This window comes from Mauremys reevesii, linkage group 4 (genome assembly GCF_016161935.1).
Source record: "Mauremys reevesii isolate NIE-2019 linkage group 4, ASM1616193v1, whole genome shotgun sequence".
In the NCBI taxonomy this organism is placed as follows: Eukaryota; Metazoa; Chordata; order Testudines; family Geoemydidae; genus Mauremys; species Mauremys reevesii.
Window position 1 is genome coordinate 108711965 of NC_052626.1, and position 27340 is coordinate 108739304.

The following is a 27340-nucleotide window of genomic DNA, read 5'->3' on the forward strand; positions in this document are numbered from 1 at the left end:
CTCCATCCTCAAAAAGAACCATTCTGCTTTCCAAACTTGGTCAGAATCCCAGCAGCTGAGAAGCAGGACTCTAAATGCCTCGCTAAAGGAGGTCTATGTTATGTGTTAGCTCTGTGTTACGTGGATAGCTGCTCTACGCAATACAGCCTGCCAGCACTGGCTGATATTTCACTTGTGCTATTCACCTCAGCAACCCACAAGAAAAAGAATGGAAGGAAAATGAATAGTTGATGGAATCAACTTTAGGAAGCTTGAGCAAATCTTCTCAATTCTGACCCTTGCCACTGTGAAAATCCTGGCACCCCAGCAGAGCTTCCAGCTGCTGCAGTGGTAACAGGCGCCACCTAAAGAAGGGGCTGTCCGTTTCACAAGATTCTTAGTGCCATGAGATGTCTATAGTGTTCTGTGCACCTATCCCCTCCCCTCTAATGTTTCTCTTGGCAGGAGTGAAGCTGTGGCTTCTAGGAGGAGCCAAGCAGTCTGAAATGGGTGGGAAAGAAAAGCCCTGGCAGTGGTGTAGCTCAGTACCACTCTCCCCTTCAATACATTTGGGCTGGCTAAAATCAGGATAAAACCAAACCTAATCACCAGATGTGGGTGTTTGTGTGCTTTTAGTGTGTCACATACAGTCAGAGAAACAACAGGGAGCACTTAGAGGGCCCAACACCATCGTTTCAAGCAGAGCTGGATGGGCAGCAGCTTGTAAGCTGGAAGCCAGTCATCATGCAGGACTTCACTTGTTCCACTGTTCTTCTCCAGGACTAAGTCACTGAAGGGCTATGTTTTTTCCTAATGCTTTCAGCACAAAAGCCCTTTTACCAGCCTGTTGGGTTTGAGTCCCCTATTTCAAGCTTGAGTGGCTATTCTAAGAGGATATCAAACCCATAATATCAAGATTAGAGGCTCCTGCGGTCCCAGCTCTAGACATTTCGCTGCCCCAAGCACGGCGGCATGCCGCGGGGGGCGCTCTGCCGGTCGCTGGTCCTGTGGCTCCGGTGGACCTCCCGCAGGCGTGCCTGCGGAGGGTCCGCTGGTCCCGCGGCTCCACTGAAGCCGCGGGACCAGCGGACCCTCCGCAGGCTGCCTGCCGCCCTCCCGGCGAGCGGCAGAGCGCCCCCCGCAGCATGCCGCCCCAGGCACGCGCTTGGCGTGCTGGGGCCTGGAGCCTCCCCTGGAGGCTATCACATATATCCCCTTTCTGCAAATAAACATCCCACATACAACTGGAGGCTATCACATGCATCCCCTTTCTGCAAATAAACAGATGTTCACTGCAGTGGGACTAAAACACAAGTCACAAGGGAGTGCTTTGCCCACTGAGCTAGAGAAGCATCTCTGGTAGCTTGTGAAGGAAGCAATGGGTGTATATTTCCTGGTGTTTACAGTCATTCATCTCTAACTAGGACTGTCTCTTCGGTCTCTCTTCACCTTCCCAATGCAGTACAATCCTCCTGGAATAAAGCAGTGGATATCCATCTGCCCAGACTGAGAATATCAGGGCAGCACCACCCCCTGAAAGTCACAGAGCTAAGAAGAAGTGCTGCAAAATCCACCCTCTGTGGGTCACTTGCTGCTGAATACAATACAGCTAGCCTTAAAAAGCCTGATTCTTGGCTGCAGGCACCTAGCGTTTTGTTACTGACTGTTCTGACAGATGGTGCCCCTATCAGCAGTGCACCGTCCCCAGACACTCTCCATGCAGTGGCATTTGTTAATGAAGCCAGCTCATGTTATAAATCATCACACTGCCAGCAACTCATACTGTGCCATTGTCATCTACAGATGTGGAAAATGTTTGAGTAATGAAAGCTTGAGCCTGAAATAAAATAGCACCTTCCCCTTAACCTCTTCCAAAATATGCACCACTGAACTGGGCATCATCCCTCATAATGTCAGTGTGTGCCCCTCCACTGTCCTTGATCAGACCTGTATGTTTTGCTTTAGCTGAAGTTGTCTGCTGCACATACACTCCCAGTGTATCCCTTTTGATTGTCCCTGATACCTCTGGCATGAGTCCTGCCTTCTTTAACCTAGAGTCATCCCTCATTGACATGCCGCCAATGCATCTCTCTCCAGTGTCTCTGAGATAATCTCAGACATTCCCCTTGTGTCTCTTTCCACTGATCACCTCATATTGCAACATTTTCCAATTGTGGGGGAGAACATTCAAAGCAAAACAGAATATGCAGGATAATACGAGCCCTTTATTTCCCCCTTTTTGTTATGGACTCACAAGCCAAAGGTGAGAGGTGGCAGGGAGCGTTCCAACTATCAGAACACATCAGGATCAGGCCAGGAAGCTTTAGGCTGGTGGAATGATTTGCTCCTAACTCACTTTGTCTGTATCACCATTATTCCTGGTTCCTTTTTGTTGTTTCACCAAGGTAAATGCTCCCCGCAAGCAACTGCAGAGTACAGCAACTTACTAAGGCAACAGACTGTCTGCAGCTGGGGTGCTGAAGTCCACACACTGCACCAGCGGCTGTCTCATACATGAGACCTTTATGGGCCAGCAGGGCCTCCAGGTACCAGGACTGGATATTAAAGGCAAGATGGGGAAAAGATGGATGTTTGATTCTAGTGACTACTGCTTGGTAACAGTTTGTTTCCAGGGTGCTCAGCCTTATTCTTCATTCTACCTTCTTTGACATCAGTGGCCTCTGTGAAACACGTTTCTCCAAAACAGCTACCTGATCACTATACAGATCCTTTTATTTCACAGTCGGATGGGGCGCGGTGGGGAAACCTGGTGTCCTGTCTGACCTATGATGAAGAATCTTTCAGACATTGAATCTTAAGGATACCCAGCCATGGACCCCAGGAATAAATCCTAGCAGCTCTCGGGGAATAGTTTTCTTCACTCTAGGGCTAGAACTGCCTCAGCCATCCAACAAGAATCGCAGGCAGTTCTAACGGCCTCTGAACGTCTTTATTTCATGCTCTTCGCCCAGCTGTCAGCCAGCAAAAGGAGCTTCTGGGCACAGGAGACTCTTCCTGAGCAGATCTTAACAGCTGAGGGAAAAGACCATGTCACAAAAGCTGAATTACAAGCTCAAGCATTGACAGTATATGTACGTGTGATGTTCTTTGATACAGATTGATATATCTCAGTGTAATTCCAAATCCACATGCTTTCTTTCTGCCTTTCGTTGGTGTGGCCCTCCTGTAATGAGCGTGGAAACCGTCTCCATGGTACACCACAACCAGAAGGGCAGCTCGCATAGCAGTTCCCCTGGGGACACCATTCCCCCCCACTCCTCTCCAGCATATCACAACAGCAGCAGTTTCCTTGCATATGAGAGAACTGGAATGATATATACCCACCACGCTTAAGAAATCCAGTGAGCTATGAGCGTCAGGGCCATACTGAGTTTGACAGTAGCCCTGAGAGGCACCCTGAGAGGCACCCAAAGGAGTCAGATAGGGTTTCTCCAGATTCATACTATTCTCATGACACCAGTGTCAAGGGTCTCAGTAGGATTCTGAGTGTGGATAGACCCTCACGCCATGGACAGAACTGAGACGATGGTGCCAGTAACCACGAGTGCTGCTTGATGTTTCTACAATGCTGGTGTGGATAGAACATTTTCTCAAACTCTTCCTGTGTATAGGGTATAGAGGGGAAGTAGGGGAGGCCAGGAGCACTGGGTTCATCTTTCCTGGCTATGGGGGCTACCTACCTCTGTCCATGCTGTGCCATTTCAATAGCTCTGCGAGCTGGGACCGGGGAACCGCCATCTGTCACACTGAGAACCTCCATCGACTTCCTTTCTGGCCGCCGCTTCCCATGCCGGTTCAGCATTGGGGAGTCCACACGCTTCCTGGGGGGATCTTTGCACAGAGAGAATGCAGTCAGCTGAGTCTGGCTGAGGCCCATCTCCCATGCTTCAGGCTGGCACAGCCTGGCAGCCCTCCCTCAGCAATCCCCCTCGCACCTTCCCCCACAGAGAGAGGGCTGATTGTCCCCTGACGAAGGGGAAGGAACATTTGCAATCTCCTCTTCCCCAAATCTCAAATTTCATCTCTTCACGGCTGCCAAACAATGCATATGTCTCAGATGCTGCTTGGAAACCTTCAAAAACCAGTCAAGGTTGATCTACCGAGCATGGGATGGGAGGGGAGTGAGTGGTGTGGGGAAGAGAATGATTTAGGCCTGAAAGTTTGGGGGTTTCTTTCCCCTCTACTTTCTTTTTACATTAAAAATTAAGGTCTTGTCTACTCTGGGTGACTCTATGGTGACCGGAGAGCTAGTGAAATGTATCTATATATGGTGTTTATATGGCACTGGAGTAACTGAGCACTTCACACTCTGTAATGTGTTCATCCTCACAACACTCCTGGGAGGTAGGCCAGTGCTAGTATCCCAATTTCATAGATGGGAAGCTGAGGCACTAGAAACCAGATTTCTAAAGGTATTTAGGCACCTAAAGATGCAGACAAGAGCCTAGAGAGATTTTCAAAAGCACCAAAGTGCCTAATTCCCATAGAAATCTGGATCTTTAGTTGCTTAAATACCTTGAAAAATCTGGCCCTAAGTGACTTGCACAAGGTCACACAGGAAGTCTGTGGTGGTGCAGGTCTCCTGAGTCCCCAGCTAGTGCCTAATCACTGGGTGATCCTGACTCTGATGGTAGCACACCCATACAGAGAAGGACAGCTGAGCAAGTGAGAGGAGAAGGGATTTGTTTTTAAAGTGAGGCTGTTTAAAACCCTTTGTTTGTTTGTATCTGTAAAGCCCTATCTAATTCCAATGACTAATGAATACCTTAGAGAGAGGACATTGTTTGCCTCTTCCATTGGAGAGCTTCCAACAAACATTCTCTGAGACCCTTCCCCCACCAAGAGATCTGGTATTTCATAGAATATCAGGGTTGGAGGGGACCTCAGGAGGTCATCTAGTCCAACCCCCTGCTCAAAGCAGGACCAATCCCCAGAGAGATTATTACCCAGTTCCCTAAATGGCCCCCTGAAGGATTGAACTCACAACCCAGGGTTTAGCAGGCCAATGCTCAAACCACTGAGCTATCTCCTGGGGGAACATTCCTGATACTTTTATTAATTATTAATTAATAATAATCATCATCAATATTGATACTCTGTTTATTTTTGTTACCCCATCCTTCACTGCTACCTCCACCCACTTGCTTGTTTCATCTCTCTCTTATGTCTTGTCTTCTAGACTGTAAGCACCATAGGCCAGGAACTATTATTTACTATATGTGCAAACAACGTGGAGCACAATGGGGTCCAACCAATGTGAGGCCTCTAATCATTTTTAATATTTATCATTAACAATAATAGTTCTCCTGATAAAAAGGAAGCAGAAAAACAAACCAATAAATCAAAGAGGCAGCAAGATCCAAGAAAACAATAACAGTGAGCGACTTCAACTGCACACAAACGAACTGGTCAAACGTGACATTGGGACAAGGTTTACAGAAATAATTTCTGGACAATTTTAATGATTGCTGCTTCAAACAGCTAAGCCAAGAAGAGAAGCTGTTCTCCACTTAGTTGTACGTAACATGCTACTGTTGGTTCAAAAAGGAATTGTAGCTGAATCACGAAGCAACAGTGACTGGAATTTAATTAAGTTCAATGTTTTCAGCAAAGGGATGATATCAAAGACTAGCCTGGGGACACTAAACTTTAGAAAGGGAGACTTAAAAATAAAATAAAAGATTAAGCCAGTCTGAGAGAGGCTAACTCAAAAGCAAGGAAAGGAAAACCCTCAGATATGGCATGGGGGTTACTTTGGCAGAGTAACAGAGTCACATAAGGTATGATTAACCCCCAACAACAAAGGAAGCAAGAAGGGAAGAAAAAAACCTGTCTAATCAAATGCCAAGATTCAAGGGGTAATTTGAGCCAAACCAGATCAAAATAGGAGGCTTCAACAAATGGAAATCCAGCCCAAGTGACACCCATAACATGGAGCATTAAGTACGGCAAGACAAAGTCAGGGGACTGGACTCGATGACCTCTCGAGGTCCCTTCCAGTCCTAGAATCTATGAATCTATGAAATGTAAACTGGGAGTTAGGAGAGAGCTAAGAAAGACTATGAAGTGCAATTAGTCAAATACAAATTATCAGACATCTTGCAAATATATCAGAGGCGGGAAGTTTGTGGACAGGACAGTAGGTCAGTTGGCCCATCAGGGTGTAACGGGAGCAGTTAAGGAGGATAAGGATATTGCTGAGAAACTAAATGATTCCTTAGCATTCAACTCCACCACATAAGATGTTGGGGAGATATCTACCTATTTTTTAAACATATTAAAGATAAGGAACTGTCCAAAAACTAATAACAGCAAGTCCTTAGGGTTGGCTGGGATATACCCAAGACTTCTTCAGGAACACAAGGATAAAGTGGCTGAGCTGCTAACTAAAATATTCAATCTCTCCTTAAAATCAGTTACTATACCAGAGGGTTGGAGGGCAGCAAATGTTGAGCAATCCTGAGAATTACAGGTCAGTGAGTCTTACTTCAGTTTGGTGTCTTTCTACGCTGGCATGGACATATTCTTAGGCTGGAAGACCAATGAACTATGAAGCATATTTACCAAGGAATATTGTTACAGGATGCCGCTCACGTTGTCTCCAAAAGCTGAGGTGGTGCGTAAGAATGCCACAGACCAAACATTCAGCCACACTGTCTTAAGGACCTACCGAGAGATCGATCTGTGGTGTGCTCAATCTGCAAGGAGGCTACATCCTTTTGGGATTTGCCTTTGTGATCATGATGATGATGATGATGATGATGAAGTAACCAAGTTGCACTGATAATTAAATACAGTTATCCTGCCACAGGCTGAAGGCAGCTGAAAGCAAGTTGGAGGCAGGCTGGAGCATGTCATGGTTATGCAGGGTTGAGGAGACGACACTGTAGATTTGGAGGAAGCTGTGTCACATGTTTTGCTTTACAAAGGGCTCCACAACAGTAGGGCTGGCCCTGCAGACTCCCCACAGCTGCCCTTCCACCACATTTTCCATTTAACCTTCAAAGCATCATTTTGCACTGAAGGTTCCTCTGACACAAGAGAAGATCTGTCAGCTTGTATCTTAGCTTCCAACTTCTCAGGTCCGATTTGCGACAACGTCAGAGGACAGAAGCCCTCCCCGCAGAAACTAAACTGGTGTTAACAAAATACCAATGAACAAGATTACACAGCAACGCGGAGAGCAAGAGGAGGAAGGTTTCCTGCTTGTGCACTTCTGCTCCCGGTGAAGCTTTGCAGCGAGAAAAGTAATAGAACATTGCCTCAAATGATGAAAAAGAAAACTTTCTCCTACTTCTCTGGGAAAGAGAGATCTTCACACAGAGTGAAACAAACACAAAAAGGAAACCAGGAAGGGAAGGGTAGTTTATTGAGATAGAGTCTGATCTCCCCTTTAGCTTCAACTGGAATTCAGAAGCCTATGCTCACAGCGTGCATCCATTCTTTCCAAGCTGTACCATACAAAGAAAGAGGAAGAGTTCAGTATGTGTGCAGGTACTCTCTGAGGAATGTGGTCTCTCAGAGCAGTTATGATTAAATCCATTACCATTTCCCTTCGCTCTTCCTCTTCTCTCTTTGAGCAAGGTCAGTGCTCATGGCTAATGAGGAGATATTCATCAGAAGCATGATTACTCTTACTTAAATTTTGCCCCATGTTCCCAGAGACACTGCTGGCAGCAGAGGAGATGGAAACCCCCTCTGGGAAAGGAAGTAGATCTTACTAACACTCAAATAATAATGCTTGGGGAGTCTACAATGTGCTATCACAGCACAGTGCTATATCTGGCTCAAAGATAGTCTATCTCTATGGGGGAACTCTTTCTCACCCGGTGTAGAAAATTCCAATTCAGATGGTCAGTATTTGAACCAGCAAGTGAAAATGTTGTGGGAGGTACAGGATTGGGAGATGGGAGAAGAGGTATATGACATAGTTAGGGCATGGCTTTGCATTCACTTATGCATTGGAGGTGTTGACCAAGTGGAAGGCGTTAAAACAATAAAACTGAAGTAGCTTGCAAATGTCACAACTGATACTCCCAAATAAGGGTATTTTAGTAAATGCTAATTGGAGGTAATGATTCAATCACCGCTGCTACTGCCGTTCAATAGCAAAAGTATCTGTGACTTAGGGGAGCCCTGGCCCTGTGTTGCAAAATCATCTATCTAAGTCAAAAGTCAATGAGCCACCGTAGGAAGACAGGAATACACAGACATACACATACACATACAAATATACACAAAACGTATGTGGTAGTGATATACTGTACATGCGATTAAATAGATAAATTACAGAACCATGTAATAAACTGAATTTATCAGGCACCTTTGACCACATTACCTACACTCTGCCTACTAACCCATCTCCACCAGGAGCATACGAACGTTCCAAACTCCCTGCAGCTTCAAGCAGGTCACATTGTTAAAAATCAGCCTGCCAGGTCAGTGTTTTATAGTTTCCTCCACATATGAGATTTCTTGGAAAAACTGCACAGACTTGAGGCCAGGGCATGAGTCTTGGAGCAGTGACAGATTTAAAGTTCAATATTTCATCACACAGTAGGACTGGGAGAGTCCAAGCATTTCAATGGGATAGGCAGCACTTGCTTCTAGCCCTGAAGGTCATGAGATACTAGGCCTAAAACCACCACACTACTATGTACAGAAATGCTATTTCAGGTACTTTTCTAAAATTTTATTAGTTACATATTTTTGATTCCCTTTGAGTCATGTATAGTTGAAGTCACTTAGAACAGCAGTTCTCAACCAGAGGTTCGAGGCCCCCTGGTGGGCCGTGAGCAGGTTTCAGCGGGTCCGCCAAGCAGGACTGGCATTAGACTCACTGGGGCCCAAGGCAGAAAGCCAAAGCTACACCTCCCTAAGCCCCACCACCCAGGCCAAAGTTGAAGCTTGAGCAGCTTAGCTACACAGGGCCCATTATGGTGTGGGGCCCTGGGCAATTGCCCTGCTTGCTACCCCCTAATACTGGCCCTGGTTTTTATATGTAGAAAAACAGTTGTTGTGGCACAGGTGGGCCATGGACTTTTTATAGCAAATTGCAGGGGCCTCAGAAAGAAAAAAGCTGAGAACTGCTGACTTAGACTGTAAGCTCTTTGGAGCCAGGAATGTCTTTTTGTTCTGTGTTGGTACAGCATCTAGCACAGTGGGGTCTATGCCTGCGGCTTCACAATGCAAATAATAAGTAACAATAGAACTACAAGAGCACTACAGTGGTAAAGGAGCACCTGGCTATACAGGCAAAAAGATACAATGTGTAAGCCCAGTAAACATGTTTGAAAATTGTTCTAAAATATCTTTAATATATAAATACTGCAGCGGAACTCATTCTGTATGGCCTGTGCAACTACAGTGTGGTCAGCTGTATTTCAGGCTGCTAAAACCTTTCTAACGCAAATACAAAGGCCTGTCACGCTGGCAGAGAGGTATAAAAGGGCCTTAGTGTAGCTGAGAAGCAGACCTTTTACGTTTAGCTCAACAGCACAGTTGACTTCCCCAGGTTGCTGGAGCCTCGGAGAACATTAGTACCATCCTAGCCTGTTTCAGTGGAAAAGGGGAGGGAGAATGCCAACAATAGGAAGATAAAGCCAAGAGGGACACACTGAAATGGGTCAAAGGTGACTGGGACCACATTTGAAATACCTATTTCATTCCGAGGGGGCAGGTCCTCATCCTCATGACTGGGATACCTCTCTTTCCGATCAAGGAGAAGAAAATAAATCATTTTCTCTTGGTTTTCTCTGAAAAAAATAAATGAAGGGAGAAACCTTCGAATTTGCTGCAGATGCCAGAGGAAAAAAATGCAGATTACCCTTCCCCCATCAAACACAATAGTTACAAATGTTCTAAATAACCCAAATCTAATTATCTCTTTTCTTATCTGGCCCCCGGCACCATATTATCTGAGTGCCTTGACAACATCAATAGATTTGATCCTCCCAAGGCCCCTCTGAGGAAGGCAGGAGTCCCACCATTGTACAGGGTAAATGTAAGTGAATGGCCCAAGGCCAGACAGGAAGTTTGTGTCTGAGTCAGGAACTGAAGCTAGATCTCCTGGTCCTAGTCTTGTGCCCACTAGATGATCCCTCATAATGCTTAGGAAAGCTGGCAGAACTCTGGAAACTGAAGTCTTTTATTTACCAACAGATGCAGGCACCGCACAGGCAGTAACCATGCAAATTCCCCACGCTGTCCTGCCCATGTATGTTAATCCTCACCTGCAGATATCAACTCTGGAGGTTGAGTGAGGCAATTCTACCCTCCATGGGTCATTCAGCCCTTGATCTCTCTAACAAGGATGTCAGTTGCGATGGTAATTTATGCGATAGAGGGGCACCTATGCTTTAAGAAATACACTGAGACCTCCTGCTCGCTCCCAACTAATTTCCATTGAACAGCCAGGGCAGGAGAAATGACTATCAGTCCCTCCCAATTGGGGCCATTTTCGTATCAGTGCTCTAGAAATAAAAGGTTCCATATCCCATTTCTAATCGCCTCTAACCCTCTGACACCAAACCGCTGTTAAGATTGAGTGAATGCGTACTCTTCCGACAACAGGTCCTGTAAGAGTTTATTTCGGTCGCGGAAGCAGCCTAACGAGTGCATGCTGTCTAACACGTCTGGATCAATGTCCTCCAGGGAAGGGAGAGAACGAATCTGCACCTTTCGAGGAATTGGTTGTTCTGGTTCTGGTTCATTCTTACCCCCTCTGTAATTGAGAGAGAAAGAGACAGAGAAAGAGAGGTGAGCAACAAGTGAAACCCTTGCTCTGAGATAGAGGCTAAAACAACAAATGGAAAAAGAATGTTAAAATTTCACTGAGATGTCTGGCCTTGGAAGGCAGACAGAAATTCCCTTCAGAACAAGTTCAATGGGAGCTGAGAGTGATCAGCATCTTGCAGGATTGGGCCTTTAATGAGAAACTTCCCTGTTTGGGCAGAAAGGCAATAAGAGCTCCCATTGTACTAAACCTAAACGAACTAGCAGCTGCTTAGGGCATGGCTACACTTGCAGATGTAGAGCGCCGGGAGTTAAACCAGTCCTCGGAGACCACAGGAGGGAAAGTGCTGTCGTGTGTTCACACTGTCAGCTGCAAGCGCACTGGCGTGGCCACATTAGCAGCTCTTGCAATGACACACAGCAGTGCATTGTGGTAGCTATCCCAGTGTGCAAGTGGCTGCAGGGTGCTTTTCAGATGGGGTGGTGGTGGAGTGTGACAGGGAGTGTGTTGTGTGTATGTGGGGGGAGAGACTGTGTTTTGGTGGGCAGAGAGTGTGTCAGCATGCTGTCTCATAAGTTCCCACAGTGGCAGGGGGAAACCCCGACATAAGTCCCGACATTGCCTTTCTCTCTCACACATGCACAAACACCTGCCTCTGCAGCAGGAGCATTCCACAGTAATGGTTATTTTGTCCCAGAGCAGATAAGCATGCTGGCTGTCAGAAACGGAGATTTGAAAGGGGATAGCCGCATGCCTGCAGCCGAGTTCAAAACAATGACCAGAGTGGCCACTTGACTTCAACGGATTATGGGAGGCCAATCACAGAGCAGTAATGCAACATGTCATCCACACTGACACCCCGGCATTTCAGCCAGGGCACAACAAGCTCTATCCTTCTTGTGGAGGTGGATTACAAGGAGCGCTCCAGCCACAGAGTCCAGGCTCTCAAAGTGCCTTACCAGTGTGGACACCTCAGGAGTTAGGGTGCCTGGGGCTGATTTAATGTGCTCTAATTTGCAAGTGTAGCCAAGGCCTTAGTGTCCCGATACCTTACAGTTATAAATCACTCCACTTAGAGGTGCTGCGTCATGAGCAAATCAGACCTTGGGCTAAGTGAAGTTGAACAATTTCCTCCCAAAGTTTGAACTGTGAACAAGCTGACATCACCCACCCCTAATTTTAACAGAGATGCGCTTCAGAGCAGTCCAAACTTTCCAAAGTGATTTAGGGTACCTCAATTTTCTGGTGCCCAACCTGAGAAATCTTAAATAGGCCTGATGTTTAGAGGAAGGTGCTAGGCACTTTCTAAAAACCATTATTTAGGTACCTAAATACGCACTTAGGTATATACTGCAATAAAAACCCCTCAGCTGGCCTGTGTCAGCTGACTTGGGCTTGCAAGGCTATAAAATTGCAGTGAACATGTTCAGTCTTACGCTGGAGCCTGGGCTCTGGGACATGCCCCCTTCATGGGATCCCAGAGTCCAGTCTCCAGCCTGAGCCTGAACATCTATCTGCAATTTTATAGCCCACAGCCCGAGCCTCGAGAGCCTGAGTCAGCAGATACGGGCCAGCCGCAAGTGTTTTATTGCCGTGTAGACGTACCCCTAGATACCTATCTTTAGACAACCATGTTTGAAAATTCTGGCCCAAAGGCCTTGCCCAAGGTCAGACAGCCGGTCAGTGGCAGAGCTGGGAATACAAAAGCAATCAGTAAAAGGAGCACAATACCTTTTAAAAGGTGACTAAAACAAGCTTCTTATATAAATTGTCTCAGTTCATTCACTAGAAGCAGGAAATATTGATTATTCACTGCAACAAAAAACTCTGGCTATACATAACATGCCAAGGTTTCGTTCCAGATATAGTAGACAGAATAATATAAAGTGCAAGCACATTGAGCATCCTTTGAGTTCATTCACAGGGCATCGAATCCTGTAACCTGTACCAAGCTCAGACAGATGGACTTGGCGCTGGGGTTCTTGAAGGAGTTGGGCAGGGAAAAATCCTGCACCTTCTCAAGAGGCTCTATGGATGCCATGGCAGCCTCAAGACTATAGTAGCCTTTTTGTAATAATTGGAGATATACCAATCTCTTAGAACTGGAAGGGACCTTGAAAGGTCATCGAGTCCAGCCCCCTGCCTTCACTAGCAGGACCAATTTTTGCCCCAGATCTCTAAGTGGCCCCCTCAAGGATTGAACTCACAACCCTGGGTTTAGCAGGCCAATGCTCAAACCACTGAGCTATCCCTCCCCCCAATGGTGGTCTGCTTTCCTTATGCAGTGGAGAGGAATGGGTAGTAAATTCAGATGTGGTACAGACCCTCCACTGTGGGCTACAGGAACCTGCACCAAATGTCCCTCCGTGTCCTTTGTGGCATGCGGAGTTGGGGGCAGAATTTTCCCTTTGATGGCTGGAGGAAATAATCCAAACATGTTCTACAAATAGTCATGCAATTTAACCCATTCTGGGCTTGTGCTGGTCCATGCATCTACACAGGAGAGGGATGGGGTGCCAGGTGTGCACTTAGTGCCTGGATGGGCTACCTCCATTGCAGGTCACAAGGCACAGGACATGGCAGCCACTGTAAGGCCGAACAGGTGAGTGGAGAGAGGTTCCACTCCTCAAGGCACCAGCCAGAGCAGCGGAGCACAGCGCTGAGTAGGGAGCAGGCTGTGCCAGGAAAAGGGCAGGTACAGCTTACTTCCTCCCAGGGAGCAAGGGCAAAACAGAGACTGAACTGTGAGACTCAGAGCCACAATTCAGCCTCTGTTGTGTGCCAGGGCAGTGCAGCTTCGTGCTGCACCGTGGTCAGTGCAAGGGGTACGGTGCCAATCCAGCCCATTGAGGCGGCTAAAACTAATTTTAAAGATGTATCCTCTGCACTGTTCACAGATTGAATGTATTACCATAGATCACTGAACGCACCTGGAAAGACTTGCTAGGGATTCTTACTCTCTCTCCCATCTCGGTGTTACCATTTTTTTTAGCTCTGGAAAAAGAGTACTCAACAGATGCAGTGCAGCAGATACAGGTAAAGCCAGTTTACACAAAACACACTCAAGGCCTAATCCTGCAGGTGCTTACTGCCAGGTTGTGAAGCCTTTACTCACATGAGTGAGCCATTACTCAAATAATCCCAGTGAAGTCAATGAGAATGTTAAGGGGAGGGCTACTCTGTGAGTCAATGAAGCCAAACAGAGGTGAGACACAGCTAGCCGTGTGAGTAAGGGTCAGGGGCGGCTCTATAAATTATGGCGCCCCAACCAGGGCGGCGCGCTTCGCTGCCCTTCCCCGGTCCCGCGGCCGGGGCAGAAGTGTCTGCGGCGGGTGCGCTGGTTCCGCGGCTCCGGTGGAGCATGCCTGTGGGAGCTCCATCCGAGCCGCAGGACCAGCGCACCCACCGCAGTCATGCCTGCGGGAGCTCAAGCGGAGCCGTGGGAAGAGGGGACCCTCCGCAGTCATGCCTGTGGCAGGTCCGCTCGTCCCGGGGCTCCGGTGGACCTCCCGCAGGCATGACTGCAGAAGGTCCCCCGGAGCCAAATGCCGCCCTGCCCTGACAATGCCGCCCCACGCGCCTGCTTGGCGTGCTGGGGTCTGGAGCCGGCCCTGGTAAGGGTGTCACCATCCAGCCCGTAATACTTACTACCATCAGTAGGTTCACTGGGGACAGATACAGCCATTACTTACATTGGTATAAATCCAGAGTAACGCTAAATCAGCATGGCCCAGATTCTAGCTCCTTTACATGGAGTAGTCCCATTTATTTCAGTGGCTCTCTCTGTGGAATAAGGGACTACTTAACACAAGTAAAGGAAACAGAATCTTGCCCTCAGGATTTTCACTAGTGTTAAATGGGATCAGACTTCATGGAGACTACTCATTCAGGGTCAGGTTCTGACCCAATTCCTCTGGCTGAGTAGAGTCCTACTCCACCTAAAAATCCTATGGAAGTCAATGGGATTATTTGTGGAGTAAGGTACTCCTCAGCATGAGTAAAGGTACCAGAAGTCTGATCCTGAGGGTCAGATTCTGATACACCTGATCATGTTGAGTAATAACGTACTCCAGGAGCGGTCCCAATCATTGCAAAGGCACTACTCCTGGAGTAAGTCATTGTGAAAGGAGAGGAAAGGTTATCAGAATCTAGCCCTAGAGCAGTAAATGAGTAAGCACTGTGTCTCTGACCCTCAACCATTAAAGTCAATGAAAATTTTGCCATTGACTTCAGTGAGCTATGTGGGATCAAGTCCTATGCCCAGTAGTAGGTGCCCACAGGACTCAGCTCATAGGCAGCTGTGGCTTTTGTTTCATCTGCCTGAAGTTCCAGACTGTCAGGATTGGCTCAGTTAAACATTCATTATATTACCAGCAGATAACCTCAGTGTAATTAACAGGGATGAAAAAGAAATGAATATTTTTCAAAATCACCTGAGAATTTGCATTTCCAGCTATGATCCCTAATCGGTTGCAGCGTGCCATCGCAAAGCCTCATTTACATTAGAGTTTATGGCAGGCAATGAGCTATGATGCCTACAGAGCACTGGTGGCTATCTTTTGTGCTCTGTGGAATGCCCTCTCCCTGTGATCTGAACCTGATCACGATCAGACAAAATCAGGCTGTTTATGAACTCACAAACTTTCAGGCTTCATCAAGTAAATGAAAAATCTGTGACGAAACTGCACATCGCCTGTAAGGCTTTCACTGCTTCGGGTAATGAAAATCACCAGCTCTGTGCTATGATTGGCATTACTGTATTGTCTGTTCTCTTCCCCGTCTGGAGCAAACGACAAATTTGTTGCACTTCAGCTCACGTGCATGTCAAACCATGTCACAGGATAACTGCTATAAATCGCACATATTTTTAAAAGACTAGTTGAATGTAATGCTGCTTTACAAATACTTCCACCCTTATGAGTGATGGTACATGCAATGGACATGATTCCAACTCATGGTAGGCTTTTTTAACCTTCTCACAAATTTTCTAACCTGTATCTCACTGATACGCACAATGAGCCTGATTCAGATCTCAGTTACTCCTGTGTAAACTCAGTGGAATTACGCAGATGCTAATCAAATCAGAATTAGTACCATTATTTTCCCATTTCTTTAGTAAACCTAGCACCTTCTGGTTGTGCCATGATAGCTCTGGGTGTGCCATGATAGCTCATCTCATCCATCCATTTGGTTTATTGGCAAAGGTGAAAAGAACTGATGCTCATCTGCTGATTTTCAGCAAGATATGTTCTGTGTCAAAAATCTTCTGTCACAAAATCGAGCTGCATTTTGGAAAATTTATCTCACTTTAAAAAAAATCCCTCTGAATCACTTGAGTCCGTTGACTATCACATTACTAGGGGGTAAGTTGGACCAATATGTGACAGTTTGTTGAGTGGGTACTTTCTTTTGAAGGAGCTTGTGCTCGAGGAACTTTCAGTGAGTGTGTGTGTGTGTGTGTGTGTGTGTGTGTTCATGCAGGTGCATGATTATTCTTAACTACAAGTATGTTTTTCATAGTTTAACATGACCATGAGTATCCATTTCAAGAATTAAGTGAAACCACTTCTCAAGCACTGAGTACAAGTTTCAAGTCACTCGTTGGCCATCTTAAACTATCCATGGCCGTGAATAAAGGTTTTATATTGGATTGTAATGTGCATTAAATCAAATAGATAGAAGTCTAAAGTGCTTTGCAAAGCTTGTGGTCTTTACACAATTCTGTCTACAGCCACTCTCTTCTTGTTAGCATCGATAGACCATGCAAAGTGAGTGCAAAGAGGACATTAAACACTGCTCGATCAGAATGGTAGTTTTATGCTCCATTTTCACAAGTGAAAATGACTCCATTAGGTGCAAGTTAGTGGAGAATTGGGCCCTCATTGAAAAAGAAAATAGCCTAACTTTTATGGATGCAAAATAAAATCTTGAAACTGTGACCCTTGTTTAAAGCGCTGCAGTGTTATCTTTCTGAATACGCAGATAATCTGAAACGATAGCTTCATGAGGTATGAACAGTTTAAATCTCACTGGGGCATTAACACTTACGCTTTACTACAAAAATATAAATGATCATAAAAATTTAATTTAACTTCTAAGAATTTCATTTCAGATCCAAGCATGCAAGAAAGAAGGAAAAGGGATGTCAATCAGCTAATGTCATTCCCTACAGAGCATGCAAGAAACAAGTGGGATGATCACATTATGAACATCTGCACAATCTATCATAGGCAGCATTTTAGTTCGGAATCTCAGGGGGTGGGATTTGGTTTGGGGGCACAGCATGGGAGAATAACACTACATTTTTTCAATTTGGCCTACGATCATCAGTGAGGGTTTAAAACAAACAAACAAAAAACTTTCTGTTATAAAACCCCAAATCTTCCTGGATATTAAAAAGCATCATGTCAACTGACGACTCCAGAGAGCTTGAAAAAGCTGTGGACACAGTGCTACGTCAGTTCAGGCCAGGTAGCAACAAAACATGTGATCCTGCAGATTGCTGAACATCCTCAACTCCCATGGAAGTCAACTGAGCCCCGTGCATGAATAATGTCCATACAATAAAATCATAGAAAAAATCACTAAGAGGCTGTCTCCTAGTGAACGGCTTAAAAAATAAAATGACTGACAGATCAACAAACAGCATCCTACAAAACATCTCATAAGCAGTGGCGGCAAGGCTATTTAAGACCTGGCTTTCTATAGCATACATGCAGTGAACTTCCAGATGTGCTGACCTTCCAGAAGTGTGTAACAAAGCACCACCTTCTTGTTTATCACTTGCAAAGAATTATTTTTAGTCTAACTGGGTTAGCATCAGTATAAAGCAAAAGTCCTATTTATCAATGTTTCATGAAGGACTATTAGAGTTATACAAAAATGCAAGGTCACTTTAAAAAGCCAGCAGTCTTCCAAGCGCTCAAATCATCAGAAGGGAATGGCCTTTTCTTATAGACTTCTTTTTCCACGGTGTGAGGCTGCTGCTGTCAGTCAAGCCATGGAACTATCGCTCATCAGTAGGTTATGAGGTCATGACCCAGCCTCTTAATTTACTGTAAAGAAGGGGGAAGAAGGCCTATGAAGTAGAAAGTGATTGTTTACAAAAGCTTATTTTCTAATAATGTCTCTTATTATTCCCCCTATTTGGAGAAAAGCCACAAATGCCAGAGAGGAACCCATGAAAGTCTGCCGGTCAAGAGGGTTTTACTAAGATTTTGCTAGGGATTCCCTGCAGTTACTTAGGTATCCAGGTAAGTGTGTCCACTAGTCCCTTGCTGTTCACCCAGGAATTACCCTCTCAGGCATAGTACATTCAGAAAAAAACCCAGCAATATGTTGGTATGGAAAGTGGCACATAGTTAAACAGGCCCTATTTCAAACTATTGCCACACAGGTTTTTCCTGTATATGAGAGTCCCTAGCCTGAATCTACGCAGAGGAGACTGTATTCACTGCACAGGCTAAAACTTCATCTTTATTGGATGTTCCCTCATTCACCTCCTGGCCCATGCCTGTCTGGAAGCTGTTTTCATGTCACCCAAGTCTATCCATTTCACAGACTTCTAGATTACCAGCTCCCTGCAACAGCAACAATATTGAAGACAGTAAATACGATTTTTAAAAATGTTACTTACATATACCATATGTGTTTCTGAATGTGTTCTAGCTACAAAGAAAGAGAAAACAAGGAGTTAGTACAGCAAAAACAAAACAAAACAAAAAAGCAAAAAACAGGAAACCTGCATAAAGCAACCAAATATGAGGGCTGCCTGTAGCTGGGCTTAGGTCACCCTCCTTAGAGTCTGGAAGTATGAATCTCAGTTGGGATGCCCTGGTGCAATTATCTTACTGCACCCAAATGATGGGAGTTTTACACTGCATACAAAGCATCTGCTGGCTCACCTGCACCATTCCAAACGGGCCTGTCACTTGGGGCACCAAGAACAAAGGAGCAGGAATCACCAGGCACTGGTTTAAAGTTTATTTTTTTAAATAGTTGTAGACACAGTCACAGGCAGGCCATAATGTATCTCCTGAAATGTAGGGAGGCACACAGGCCATAATGACTGAGCTACAGGGCAGGTGTAGAACCCAGCTTCCACGAGGGTTCACAGACAAGTGCTCTGAAAAATAAGCTAAGAGGCGTATAATCCAATTGAAATCAGCCAAAACCTGCTATTGACATATACCTGCCTATAGGATGATGTTGCCACTCCAAACTCAAGCCTATTTTCTTATAGGCTTTTCTTTTTCTTTGAGACAGGAGATATGTTCACAAAGGTAAGTAAAGTGAAGGCAATGTGAGATTTGTGCAGCTTGATTTCCACCAAGGCCCACTCCAGGTGGGCCACATGTTCATTATAACAACTTCATCAAAACAACTAGAAGAAGGGGAGGGATAGCTCAGTGGTTTGAGCATTGGCCTACTAAACCCAGGACTGTGAGCACCATCCTTGAGGGGGCCACTTAGGGATCTGGGGCAAAAATCAGTACTTGGTCCTGCTAGTAAAGGTAGGGGGCTGGACTCAATGACTTTTCAGGGTTCCTTCCAGCTCTATGAGATAGGTATATCTCTCTATATAGGAGTGAATTTATGGTAATATAATTTAGTGCCCCAGCACAAGTCTTCCAGACCCCAATCTCCTCTGCTGGCCTTGGGTCCTGCAACCCATTTCCACTCCAGTCAGGGACCCTTCACTACATGTTACATACAGGGGAATGGTGAGACAGTGGTTCCTATGATTGTGGTGCTGGACAGACAATGATAAATACAGTGGAAGACTGGCCAGTTACCAAAGTTTGACAGTAGGGATGTCTGCCTACAGAAGGCAGGCCACAGGGACTGTTTTGTGGTGGCAACATTTTTCCCAAGCACAGGAAAAAGTCACTCTTCCAAAAGAAGCTCCTGCTGAACCCTTCTCCCTAATCAACAGAGAGAACAAGCCCTGCTCAGATATACCCCTACAGCAAATCTAAGCCTGTGTGTCTGCAGCAGCATCCTAGCAGGAAAAAACCACTTGCAGATGCCAAGAGATTGTACCACATGAGGAATCTTTGTATGTGTGTGTCTGTGTGTGCGCATATATGGCTTCAGCAGTGTACCAGTGAGCGGCAGGGGAATCTCACATAATGTCTGTAAGATGAAATCAGAGGCCCATTAAACCGGTCAGGAAGAACAGAGACAGCTGTCCTGCCCTTATTACTTTCCACTTCATTTCCAGGCTAATGAGAACTGTCAAGCCAAAGAGAGAGAGGGACAGACAGACAGATGCTTGGAGACAGAGAGAAGGAGACTGACAGAGAGAAAGAGGAAACCGAGGTTTTTGTATGTTATATAACAATGGCTCCTCGCCCTGGAAAGCCCAGCAGAGCAAAGACTGACTCTGTATCAGAGGGTTTGTTAAGTGTGACAGGGGTTTTCCTAGAATCCAGGGACAAGAAAGAAATGCAGTTGACGGGAGGGTGGAAGGGTAGCTAAGAGAGATGAATGACCTTCTTTAGAACTGAGAAAGAAAAGGTTAAGCCTGCTGCTTCTAACCAGCTAATACCACCATCACACAAAAGTTCCAACAGGATTCCCCATCCTCCCTTTTACCACCACAGAGCAGAAGCAGCAGCCATGCCTGTGTGACAGTGAGAAGAGTAGGCGTGTCTGCCTCCACTTATCACCAGGAGTTTTTCAAACACTGGAGCTCAGGTGTTTGGGCTCAGAAAGGGAGGAGAGCCTTGTTTGTTCCTCCTGTTAGGTTGGAGTCGGTGATGTGGACTTAACTGTAGTGGGTTTCAACCTTTTCCATGGCTCCTTCCCCAAAAATCCTCTCCCATTTAGCCTTTGGTAAGGGCAGGGTCATGACATCCTGATACCGATTTGCGAACTGCCCCCTTGAATTAATTAATACACACACCACCATGTTCCAGACCACGGGTTCTCAGCCAGGGGAACCCATGCTCTAGAAGATAGCAGTATGTATTCGTTAAGTTTTACTATTAGTATTACAGTAGCGCCTAGAAGCTCCAGAACTGATCCAGGACCCCTCTGTGCTAGAGTTGTACAAACACAGAATGAAAAAGCCAGTCAGTTTGTACACCTTCCCTCTTTCCTATTTCCCTCCCAGAGCTCCACACCAGGGATTTAACATAGCCAGTCACCATGTATACTTATAGAAGGCCCTGTTAAAAGGCTGCTGTACAGGTCCCCTTTACGTTGTTGCAGCAGCTGCCATCACAGAGGGAGAGACCCTCAAAGGATGCATATACTCCACCAGTACATAATATACACCTTAGGGAGGGGGTAGCTATTAATGATTTTGGATGGAGGGCAGGTGATGTGGCTAAAATACGTTCAAGTCTCTTTCATGCCTGTTTCTTTTACAGTCCTTTCTGTCTCTCTGTGTCAGGTTGTCCTCGTGTGGCTGTGCTAAGCAGAAGTGTCAGTGTGGCTCAGGCAACAGCCCTTCAGTTTCCCAGTCAGAGGGGGTCACAAGTCCATGTCCCAGTAACAGGACCTTCAGATGAGACGTTAAACAGAGGTCTGCTCTGCTGCCCATTCCAATTTAAGGTAAAGATCCCCTAGCACTTTGCATTTGCCATAAAAACAGATCCCAAGCTGTGTGAGAGCTCTCACTGAGTGCACAATGGCCGCTGTTTGCCCACACAACTGCAGCGCTACCCATATTGAAATAATTATTGTAAAGCACTTTGGGATACCCCAAGTATGAAAAGTGCTTTACAAAAACAATCACAATTCTGATTTGCATGGAATTGTTATTATGATACCGTACAAGTGTGCTTGCTGACGCCAACATCTTCCCTGCTTTTTCTTTTTTTTAGGGTAATTAATTAATGCTTTCTTGCTTTTCATCTGCATTAAAGTGACAGGAGGGGTTATAGGAGGGCGATTCATTTTGACAAGGAGAAGACTGTAAGCTTTTTAGGATGCAGTGTAGAGGAGGGTGAGCCACAGTGGGAGTTAATCTCACTCCTTCTGCCATCATTTAAACACAATGTTTAAATGCATTTAAGTGACAAAGGCATTTAACAGCTCTTCCCACAGGGCTCTTCTCACTGTTCTCACAGGGGTTTCCCCGAATGGAATGCCATTATATGAAGGCTGTAAAAATGCTCTGTCCCCATATCTCCTCTCCACTGCAGGCACTTGCCACAAGAAGCCATCTCTAAAACAACAAAACCAACCTCTACCTTCACAGAGCCAGTGGAGGCTTCCTCATGCTTGAACGGTGGCCTTGGGAATGGGGAGGGGATTTCCCAATACCAAAGCTTTACAGAAAAATGCACCATCTTAATAAATTATTCTGATTATTTGTACTGCAGTAGCACCTAGAAGCCCTAGTCAAGGACCCCCCCCCCCCAGGCTAGGCATTGTACAAACACAGAACAAAAAGATGGTCCTCCCTAAGAGCTTGCAGTCTACGTATAAGACACGAGACAACAGCTGGATACAGAGAGAAGGCACCAGTGAGAGGCAGTGGCTCAGCACATCAGCCAGAGCTGCAAAGTTCTGATGCAAATCTGAACTCTCCCAAAGTTTGTGGATTTGGGGGTGGGGGCTGCTGGTTTGGCCCATCTCTAATTTGCGCTAGTGCAAGAGTTCCCAATCTGCCCCGGCAACGAAGGAGGCAAAGTTTCAAACCTTGATGTGCCATAAACTGACCCTTTTAATAGACCAATTCATTTACCAGGCTCCTTCTATATTCAAAAAGAGCTTTATGTCCAAGCATTAGTCTGTTGTATCATGTTAAAATATGGGTTTTCGTGGACAAGCAGAGAGGGAAGCCCTAGATAGTCTGACCAAGGTCAGGACCCTCCTGTGCTAGGTGCTGTACATACACACACAGTCAGTCCCTGCCCTGAAAAGCCTGCAGTCTAAAGAAACAGGACAGACAAAGGGAATATCATTATTCCCCCACTTTACAGATGGGGACCTGAGGCAGAGAGAAATTAAAGTGATTTTCCCAGTGACTTAACTACAAGACCATCTATAACAGTGGTCACCAACCCATCGATCGTGATTGACTTGTTGATCCTGGAGCCTTGGCCAGTTGATCGCAATCTCCGGGCCGCAAAAAGACCAGCGGGCTCAGGCAGGCTGCCTGCCTGCCATGGCCTCACGCCGCTCCCAGAAGCAGCTGTCTGCTGGCATGTCTTTGCGTGTGGCCCCCTGGGGGAAGGGAAGGAGGGGTGAGGTGGTTTCATGCACTGCCCCCACCCCCAGCACCATCCCTGCAGCTCCCTTGCAGGCGTGGGAAGCGCACGGAGACCTGCTGCCCCTTCCCCCCAGGGAAGAGACGTGCCAGCTGACAACCACTTCCAGGAGCGGTGTGGGGCCACGGCAGGCAGGCAGCCTGCCTGAGCCCCACTGCGCCACCGATTGGGAGCCGCCTGTGGTAAGTGCCTCGTGGCCAGAGCCTGCACGTTGAACCCCCTCCTGCACCCCAACCCGCAGCCCAGAGCTCCCTCCCAGATGCCGCACTCTCTCCCGCACCCAGTTCCCCTGCACCAGCCCAGAGCCCCCTCCTGTACCAAACTCCCTCCCACAGCTTGCACCCTCACTCCTGCACCCCAACCGCCAGCCCCAGGCTCAGCAAATGCACACCCCACAGTTGAGAATGTTACACTGATTTGTGACAATCCCTGAAGGATTTTGGATCTATCAACCACAAATGACACTAATAAAAAGTAAGACTCATGAAATGTCCAGTGGATTCTATGAGATTAGGTGCAGTGTGACCATATGACGCCTGCACCCAAACTCCCTCCCAGAGCTTGCACCCCTCACTCCTGCACCCCACCCTCTGCTCCAGGCTCAGCCCGGAGCCCCTGTCCACACTCTGAATCCCTCAGCCCCAGCCCAGAGCCTGCACCCCATCCCTCACCCCAACCCCCTGCCCCAGCCCGGTGAAAGTGAGTGAGGGTGGGGGAGAGTGAGCGACGGAGGAAGGGGAGAATGGAGTGAGTGGGGCGGGGCCTCGGGGAAGGGACAAGGTAGATCCTGGGTTGATCTTAAATTTAAAAAGTGATCTTGTGCATAAAAAGGTTGGAGACCACTGCTCTAGTGCAATGAATACAAGCATCCTTCATGGCAAGCCAAGTAAGCCTCCTAGTGCAGAAGCATCAGACATGTGGCACATTTGATATATTTTGCTGGCTGCATGACAGGACATATACAAATTCTGAAAAATATACACTTTAATAACATTTTTTCCCCTAGCTTTCATGGTTTCCAAAAATGAAGGGTGTGTAAACAGAGTCAGTGATATCTTCCTAAATCTCAAAGGTGTGAACTGCCCCACCCTCCATTACTCCTAATGGGGTGTTGGCGCTACAGCAGTTTAAATGTCAACATTAACTCTTTTGTTGTTGATCATTTTAGCAGGTGGAATGGGGAGTGTGAAGCCCTGTGTGAAGTGGGAATTGCTGTAAGGAAGGAAACTGCATTTTTGGTAAGAAAAGAAGTGAGAGAGAAGATAAGGGAGAAGGGGCAAAACAGAGAAAGGAGGGGTAAAAAGGGCAAAAATAGGTGCGCTCCTGTGGGTGACCATATTTTCCCAGTAAGTGATGGTGAATATGACGTTAAGGTACATGAACAAATTATAAATAATAGTAATAGCTTCAAACTTTGTTACTACGTACCAGCCATATTCTACCCTTGATCTTTGTGCAAACCTCCCACTGGCATGAGTGTGAGATCTGCTGTGGATTGGGGGTAGCATGTAGTCCTACATTTATACGTTGCTCCATGGACCACAACTAACATGGAATCCAGCTCTCTCCTTAGAATGAATTTGACATCCTAGCTGTAGTGCAATAAACAGACAGATCCCTTTTCTATGGCTGTCTAAGTGATGAAGATGCTAACACAATGGAAAGACAAGTGTGCCATCAGCAGGCAGTGGGGACGCAAATTGAGAGCTCCCAAAATAATGAAAATACAGACTGTGTCCAATAAAGAAGAGTTCTGCTGTGTGTCCATCCCCCCCGGCAGCTTTTATCGCTTGAATAAATTCATTTCACATTCTTATTCCCTGTCCTCAAGATATCGTACATCAGACCTGTTTGCTTTTTCCTATGGAAAAATGAAAATAATAGCTTTGGTGTTTGATCAGGATGAGGAGCGAGTCACTCCAGAATGACTTTAACCGTTTTCCCTCCTTTATCGCATGTGCTTTGCTGCATTAAATAATGCCAAAAATTCAGAGACAGCCCTATAAAATGAGCTTGGTTCAAAGGTGAACTTAAAGCCCTGACACACTGAAGAGGGTCTAGTGTCTGATACCTGGCTCATCACCTCACTTCACTGGAAACAGGATCTTTTCATAGATTCCCAGCCCAGAAGGGAACATTGTGACCATCTAGCCTGACCTCCTGTATAACTCAGAACAGAGACAATTCCCCCAAACAATTCCTAGAACATCACTTTCAGAAAAACATCCAATCTTGATTTTAAAATTGTAAGTGATGGAGAATCCACCATGACCTTTGGTAAGGTGTTCCAATGGTTAATTACCCTCACTGGTGAAAATTTACATCTTGTTTCCAGTCTGAACTTGTCTAGCTTCAACTTGCAGCCATTGGCTTTTGTTACATCTTTCTCTGCTAGACTGAAGAATCCATTATCAAAAATTTCCTTTATAAGGAAAGTGGTGGACTCCTAAACAAGCTAGTAATCTTTGTATGCAAAAGACACACTAGATAGATCAATCCCTAAATGAATAGCATGCCATCTATCTCAGGTATTTACATTACCTTAGTATCTGAGTGCCTTATCTTTAATGTACTTATCCTCACAACAACCCTGTGAAGTAAGGAAGTATTGTTATCCCCATTTTACAGATAGAAAACTGAGGCACAGAGAGACTAAGTGACTTGCCCAAGGCAATATGGGAAGTTTCTGGAAGAGCAGGGAATTGAAGCCAAGTCCCAGGCTAGCACTGTAACAACTGAGCCATCCTTCCTCTCTATGCCAAAGCTCCCATTGACTTGAATGGTGCAGGATCAGGGCCTTATGCAGCTGAAAAATGCCTATTTTTGTAAAAAAATTCTCTGTTTCCATTTTGTTTTTGTTTGAATGTGTTAACCAAGCCATTTTTCTGTTTAAAAAACTGCAATTTCCCCTCCCTCCTCCGTTTTTCCCAGATTTTTATTGAAAACCAAATTGTCAGTAAATGGATAGGTCTGATTACCATTTTGATAATGTTTTCAATTAAAATATAGAAAAAAGGTAAGAAATTCACACACAAAATGAAAAATGTTGACAATTTTTCTTTCTTTTTTTTTTTTTTTTAAGAAAAATGGTCTGTTTTCAACAAATGAACATTTTTGTTTGAAATTTTTTTGACCTGCTTTACTCATTTGTAGGGGAAGGATGGCTCAGGGAGGATATGAGTAAGAATATACAAAGCCTTTCACCTCTGGCTCACCGAATAGAACATGATCTGGTTTGGTAAGGAGTGAAACTCAAAGCCCACAGTGTAGCTGTCAAGTAGTATTGTAAAGTGAGTTTGGAGGTAGGAGGAGTTCAGTTACTTCCTAGCAGACAGGTGTCTACTTCCCAAAGCCATCATTGCAGCCAGTGCAGACTGATTCTGCTGTTAGCAGTCTCTGCAGAGGCGCCAAGCACTGATCGGAGGAGAGTTTATTTATAAATATTTTAGCAGAATGAAGAACCAGGAGGAGTTTTAAATTTGCATTTCTTTATACATACTCCCACTCAGAATCTGCGAGCTTAGTAAATCTGTATAAAATCATCACCGGGGACTGACAACGTGATTTATAAAGGCCAAAATACCCACAGAGCCAGAAACCTCCACTGAATAGCAGGCAATCTTGCTCTTCAAAATTATTTTTATTGCTACATTTTCAAAATACCCCAAAACATTAACATGGTATCAGTGACGGACATGATCATTCCAGTGCATTCAGGGGGCATGGTCTCCGAGGGATCGGTGGAACTCATCTTGGGTGCAGAATCCCAGAGGGCTCAACATGACGTGCCCAGGGCACAGGGTACCACAGCCTACCACACAAAGCATAAGGACTCTAGAAGATATGGTTCCAAGAACCCAGTATGCAGGATGCCAGAGGATACTATAATGCACCCAGGATACAATGCAGTGCACCCTGAGATTCAGGAGTCTACAATGCACAAACCATTGCTTCACCCAGAAGTGCAAGAGATGCTGATCCCACACCAGGAAGGGGTGAAAGGGCAGTCCTGGCCCTCTAATAGTACATCACTTCTATGACAAACCCCCAGTCTGCTAAGCTGAGGAGCCAGAATACCAAGGCTGATTCCAAATACACCAACCACTTGGCAGTGCCATCATGCCATCAGCAGGGGAGTTTTATTGTAAATGCATACACATTTCAATACAAAGGAAATTCAAAGCAGAGTAACAATACAAATCTAAAATACCCTCATCATTTGCAAGAGAAGGAAGTCTGCTTCTTCCCCAAACCCATATCCACTCCCTTCATCCATGGTTCAGGGACGGGAGTCTTTGGGCAGCTGCACTGTGGAGAGTTACTTTAATTGTGCAACAATACATATCGGAAGAGAGGATGGGGGGATCCCACACACAGAAAC

General features: G+C 45.8%; 1 protein-coding gene across 10 annotated transcripts in view; it reads right to left on the bottom strand.

Moving 5' to 3' along the window:
- Positions 1-27340, bottom strand: part of BRSK2 (BR serine/threonine kinase 2) — a 470664-nt gene that overhangs the window by 54833 nt on the left and 388491 nt on the right. For all 10 annotated transcript variants that reach the window (XM_039538093.1, XM_039538092.1, XM_039538089.1 and 7 more), the window contains 4 exons: positions 18372-18403; positions 10559-10723; positions 9658-9755; positions 3681-3831 (listed from right to left, as the gene is read on the bottom strand). In XM_039538093.1, the coding sequence (XP_039394027.1) occupies positions 3681-3831; positions 9658-9755; positions 10559-10723; positions 18372-18403 (446 nt within the window). The remainder of the gene's footprint in view (positions 1-3680; positions 3832-9657; positions 9756-10558; positions 10724-18371; positions 18404-27340) is intronic.